Source organism: Corylus avellana, chromosome ca3, assembly GCF_901000735.1.
Source record: "Corylus avellana chromosome ca3, CavTom2PMs-1.0".
Lineage (NCBI taxonomy): Eukaryota > Viridiplantae > Streptophyta > Magnoliopsida > Fagales > Betulaceae > Corylus > Corylus avellana.
Window position 1 is genome coordinate 10,693,964 of NC_081543.1, and position 6,336 is coordinate 10,700,299.

General features: G+C 33.4%; 2 protein-coding genes across 2 annotated transcripts in view; one reads left to right on the forward strand and one right to left on the reverse strand.

Annotated features, from left to right (window-relative positions):
- Positions 1–3,615: 3,615 nt before the first annotated feature.
- On the forward strand, positions 3,616–6,330 carry LOC132174066 (receptor-like protein 13; the record flags this gene model as incomplete). Its single annotated transcript, XM_059585775.1, has 3 exons — positions 3,616–3,967; positions 4,769–4,878; positions 5,029–6,330. Coding segments are annotated over exons 1-3 (1,764 nt in total), but the record flags the coding sequence as incomplete, so codon positions are not given.
- Positions 6,331–6,336, reverse strand: part of LOC132174067 (alkylated DNA repair protein ALKBH8 homolog) — a 3,647-nt gene continuing 3,641 nt past the window's right edge. Inside the window, exon 6 of the mRNA XM_059585776.1 lies at positions 6,331–6,334. Coding sequence (XP_059441759.1) covers positions 6,331–6,334 — 4 coding nt within the window. The remainder of the gene's footprint in view (positions 6,335–6,336) is intronic.

The following is a 6,336-nucleotide window of genomic DNA, read 5'->3' on the forward strand; positions in this document are numbered from 1 at the left end:
TTCTTCGGCTAGCCATATTGCAAGAAAAAGTTATCCTTTTTTTTCTTTATTATTTTTAGCACTTTTATTTACCGGCATGCATGCATGCATGCATCTTAGTTTGTGATCATGCTTTTTCATTGCTGTTTTATTATGATTACAAACCAATACATAATTAGGCTTCAATTGTTTCCACTTAAACTGTTTTTTCGTTGAAAAATGATTTTCTGGAAAACATTTTTTGGTGTTTAACGTGTACGAAAAATCACAAATTTTTTTAATATATTTTTTTATTCAATCATATTAAACTTTAAATTACGAAAATGTCCCGATCAAGTCCGGACAATGATGTGGTAGCTAATTTATATTTTATGAAAATGAGTATCACTTAACCGTTTACACATTCTAATTGCTGACATGGTAAATGTTTTATGAATTGCAATGTCTATTTGTAAACATGATAAGTATAATGTGAACTACTATGTGACTTTGTGGTTAATATGGTAAGTATCACGTACGTGGGCTGTTACGTTAGTTTGTAAAGAATTTATAGTAAAAGATATAGTTCTCTAATAGCATTCCTGAGACTATGATTTCTTCTCGAAATTGACTTATGTTTCATATGGTCACATATCCTTAATTAGTATTTCATAAGTACAGGTGCTCTCATTTACAATTAAAGAAAAAGAAAAAAGACGGAAACTATCAATCAATTTATTTAAAAAGTAAAATTGATGCCCCCATGGCATATACTACTATTGCGTGTCAAATTAGAGTTTTTGCATTTTTTTTTTTCCAAATACCATTGAAATTAATAATAAATAAAAAAAATATGAAATAACCATTTGAAAAAAAAAAAAAAAAAATTAAGAGGGTTAATATGAAAAGAGCCACCCCTTTTTATTGTTTTTAGTTTTTTTTTTTTAATAATTTTAATTTTTTGAAATGATTATTTTTAAACAAATTAATGGGTAGTTTGGAAGAAAGATGTAAAAATGTATATTTTGACACATGATTGAAGTTTTTTTTTTTTTTTTTTTTGTTGAATAGCACATTTTGGTAGTATGGAATGCCCTAAAAATGTATATAATGACATTTTCTACGGTTTGGAGCCGTAAGTGCAAAAAAAAAAAAAAAACGCATTGCACGCCAATTGCAATAAGCTGGTTAGGCTTCTCCAAGGCTAGCCATATATATACCTTTATAAAACAGAAAATACGTACTCGCAAAGCTAGCTGTATAGTATTCTATTCTTTAGGCTTTTTGAAGCAAACAAGGGTTAGTTTTAAAAGCAGCTGCAATTTTCAAAAAGATTAAAGAAAAAAAAAGAAAAAAAAAAGAAAAAGAAAAGGAAAATGCTTTTACAAGGCTCAAATTATCTCTAGCTGACCAAAGTTTAGGCAGAGTTAGGATTAGGCCTGAATCCAATGTACACTTTAATTTACACTTTAATTTGACCACTCACAAGCAGGTCTCCGTTTTTTTTTTTTTTTTTTTTTTTTTTTTTTTTTTTTTTTTTTTTTTTTTTAAAAAAAAAAACATGTAGTTTACCTAATTTACAATTACTTATACGTAGTATCAAAATAAACTTAGAAGTCACTAAAATATGAAAAAAATAATAATTTACTTCCTATAGACAAATTTAATTTCGTTCACTGACTTAATAGATTCTGTTAATATGACACTAAGTAGGAAACATGTCATAATTTTATTGGCTCTGATGTGTCACATTATCGGAATCTATTAAGTCACTAAACGAAATTTGTCTATAGGGATCAAGTAATTTTTTTTTTTTTTTTGACATACCTCCTTTAAATTCATTTTGATATATATCATAGAGAACTAATTACAAATTAGGCAAACTATAGGGATTAATTTTACGTTTTCTCCTATATTTAAATGTCTTGTGATTAGTTAAGCCAAATTAAAGACTCACCAAAAATTCAGATAGAAACTCCACAAATGGTTTAAGCTAGCTAGCCTTTGCGGGCTGAGATGGAATGGGCCGGGGTTATTTTCAAGCATCTTACCATGATTTCTTTTCCAAGCTAGGCCTATTGGCTATTGCTTAGAAGACAGCTTTTAGGTTTCTTTTCAAACACCATGATTATTTTTTGGCTCTTTTAGAGTCAAAAGTTTGTTTGTGTTGCTCTGGAATTTGGCACCAACTCCACCACCATCAACTAACCATGCAATTCCACCTGTCTAGCACTCGATCTTATCCCCTATAACTTCAAAGAAGGTTCGTTGAGGTCTGGCAAAACTTTTTATAACATTTAAAGTCGTTTACGTGATCAAAGCGGCAACGCTAGACTTCAATAAAATTCATACGAGAATGTTGTTTCTCATCAACACGAAATGCGCAATAAATGCATAATGATGTTTCTTGGTGCTTATAATTGCTTGCACAGAAAAACAGAAACCTTAATTTCTTTCCACAAAGAAAAAGGCAACAAAATGTCCACATTAATAGACTTTGAGATAGTTGGCGTTCCATTCGCGGCCTTGAGGTTCACACTCATCAATTACCACGTCATCGCTTCCATTTCCGATTTGCTCTCATCGGGTCATGTTAGAGTAGTGAGCCTATAATATATTCTCCAATAAACAAATCAAATCGTTTCAGATCTAGGCAGAATCAATGCACACTTAGAAGGAAGTCATGGTTATTATTCTTCTTCAATATATGTGTTCCTGGATTTTGAGAAGAACCATCTGGGTTTCGCTTGGTTGCCCAGGAGATCATGGGAAAGAAAATGTAGATTAATTACTAAGAATAAATGACAAAAAATGAGTGGTCATGGGAATTGGTTAAATCTAAACCCTTGTTTTTATTTATTTTTTTAAGGAGATATGTTGTAGTTTAACTACTGCACATCAGCCGGATCCTTTGCCAAATGGGGGTGGCCGTGGCCTCCAATGGCTTTTTCAAATGAACTATTTTGGTGTGGCGAAGGGTTTTTTTTTTGTTATTAGTCAGAAATTGACTTAACTAATAGTTAAGACTTGAGGACATTGACAATAAGATGATAATTTAAGGGGAACATATTCCACTCGATAGCTTAACATAAATCAATAGGAATCAATTATGAATATCTTAGAACACCTTTATGAAATCTAATTAAATGAATATATAACGCATGATCATTAAAAAAATTTGATGACTGAAAACGGAGATCCGAGAGAGGATGCATTTCAATTCCCGGGACTAATTGTTGATGATTTTATCGGATTAAATAAATATAACAATTTTTGTAATTAGGAACAAAACCCATCGCGCGTTATTGCTAGGCAGTGGGTCTCCTCTTCTCCCATTTTCCACAACTCAAGTGTGAACTACTTTTGAGCAAAGCTTGGCGTGCTTCTTGGTTTGGAGTGAGCAAAGCTTGGCGTGCTTCTTGGTTTGGAGAAAGCACAGATTGATTAGACATACTATTCCTTCATCTTCCATTGAATTTCTATTGCTTTTAAAGCATGCCTCTAATTTCCAAGCTATTTCCAATACAGACAGACCACTCTCCTGAAAACGCGTGGATTATTCAAGACTTCCGGGCCTCGTTTGAGCACATTATATATATATATATAGGCATGAGTATGATGATAAAGATGCACGCATATACGTACAACCTTTCGAAAATGAAGAATTGTTTTGCTGAAAATGTATTTTTGCTGTGGGTTACTGCTATCGCTTTTTCTCCTTTGGCTTGTGGTGATGGATGCAGCAAAGAACAGACGAGAGCTCTCTTGGAGATGAGAAACTCCACAAATGGTTTAGCCTTTGCTGGCTGGGACGGAAGAGACTGTTGTGAAGCAGAGGAAATTCGTTGTTGGGGTAGAAATGGGGGAGTTAGCTCAATATCTTTGCGCGGCTACGGCAGGGCACCATCAAGTAGTACTACATGGTATCCAAATGTAACCTTGTTCACCTTATTTGATGAACTCGAAGAACTATATCTTATTAACATGCAAATTGGAGGAGGGCTTCAACGTGAGAACTCTTACTTACTTCATTTAATTTTATTTGCTCTCTCACTTCCGCCTCAATTCAGATTGGCTAATTTCTGAAATTCCAAATGAAATGTTATAATTTTATACATCATATATGGTCAATATATAATTGTAACTCTTACACCATACATGACATCTTGCAGAGAATCCTACTTTTAGAGTTCCAACTGGTAAGCCTAATAATACATCGATCGTTTGCTTTCAAATACTAGCTTGCGAATTATCACACACTTAATTTTTTTTGTTTATTTGGTACATATATAGTTTATCTGAATTTCCTTATTCCTCAATATTCACATTAAACACACAAGTTCACATAATTCTCAAATTTTTTAATTGCATGCCATAAAATTTCATTAACCTATGCTGCAAAGATGTAACATGAAGTGCAAAATTTCATTATTTTTGTGTTGTTGTATTTGCTTCTTAGAGTAATGCTACTCTTCTGCACTAAATATTTTTACACCAGCTTTACACCAACCGATGTAACATGTTATAAATGGCTTTTCATGTTAGCCAATTTAATAACAAAAGTGTTAGCCACTTAAAACATGCCACATATCAACCCGTGTAAAGTTAGTGTCAAAATCTAGTGCGAAGTCAAGCATTACTCTTGCTAGCTTCTTATACTTTAGCAATTAAAACTAGTTAGACTAAATTTCTTTTATATTTACTCGCTAGTCACTCCTACCATTTTTAATTCTATTTTAATTCTATGTCTTCTAAGCATATATGTACCCAAATAGGAACTCATTTCTCAAACTCACTTAATTTGTTGCAGCTTTTTGCCAACTAAAGCGATCAAAACATCTATTACTGCTGGATCTTTATTATAATAGATTGGAAGGCATTATTCCCTCCTGTCTTGGGATGATTGAAAACATTGAAAAAATTTATTTATCAAACAATCGCCTTCATGGCAATCTACCTCCATCAATATTCTCCAAACAAAGCAAGATTAGGGCTTTTGATGTTTCGAACAACCAGTTAGAAGGGGTTTTATCATTTTCTACTTTTACCAATACTTCAAGTCTGGAATACCTTGATCTTTCGAATAATCTCTTTCATGGTAATTTACCTCAATCAATATTCTCCGAAAAAAGCAAGATTACGACGTTATATGTTTCTGGCAATCAATTAGAAGGGGTAATCTCATTTTCTATTTTTGCCAATGCATCAAGACTCGAGTTCCTCGATCTTTCAAGAAACAAAGATTTGGAAATTGAAACCGAGTCTCCCTCATGGGTTCCAACCTTTCAGCTATTATATCTGAACTTAGCAAACTGCAACCTCAACAAGAAGAATGGTCATGTTTTCCCAAGCTTCATCTCCACCCAAGTTTTCTTGTTCGAGCTAGACTTGTCTCACAGCTTAATAGAGGGAAGTGTACCTTGTGAGCTACTACTACTCAACACGAGTATCCAAGATTTATACTTGAGAAGTAACCAAATTGATGGCTCTCTTTCTTTTGGTAGCTTTGCTAATCAAACTTCATCACTTATAGCCTTCGACATATCAGAAAATAATGTCACAGGTTCTCTTCCTGAAAATATTGGGCATCTTCTTCCATACTTATATTATGTTGACATGTCCTCAAATGCATTAGAGGGCATCATTCCTTCGTCTTTTGGTAATTTGTCTTTTGGGATATTAGACCTTTCTAATAACAAGCTCTCAGGTACAATACCTCGAGGTTTGACTAGAGATGGTACCCCACTGGTATATCTAAATCTATCAAATAATAAATTGAAAGGAGAAATGCTCCCAAGGGACTCCAACATGACAAAGTTGAAAAGCTTACAACTCAACGGCAATCAATTTGAAGGAATGATCTCACCCACCATATCAAACAGTCCCAATTTGGTAATCCTAGATATTGGAAATAATCACTTGTCTGGTAATATTCCAAAGTGGTTGTATGATCATCCTCGCTTGGTGGCTGTTCTTTTAAGTGGAAATCGATTTGAAGGTCACCTACTCCGTAGAATGTGTGGAATGCAAAGTTTGCAAGTTTTCGATATCTCTAATAATCATATTTCAGGAGGTATTCCCTCATGCCTTGATAACATTACATTTTGGAAGAAGAGTTCTCCAAACTCTACTGACTCGAACTATTACACAGTACAGAATCCTCTGTATGACATTGAATATCCAAATGGGCAAAACAAGATATTGCAAATTCAAATGTCCTTGCGAATAAAATATGAGGTATATACTTTCCAAGGTATCCCACTCTCGTTGATGTCTTTAATTGACATGTCATCTAACCAATTGATAGGGAGCATTCCTTCTGAAATGGGAGAATTGTTACAGCTTCGATCCTTGAACTTGTCGAATAATTTTTTAACT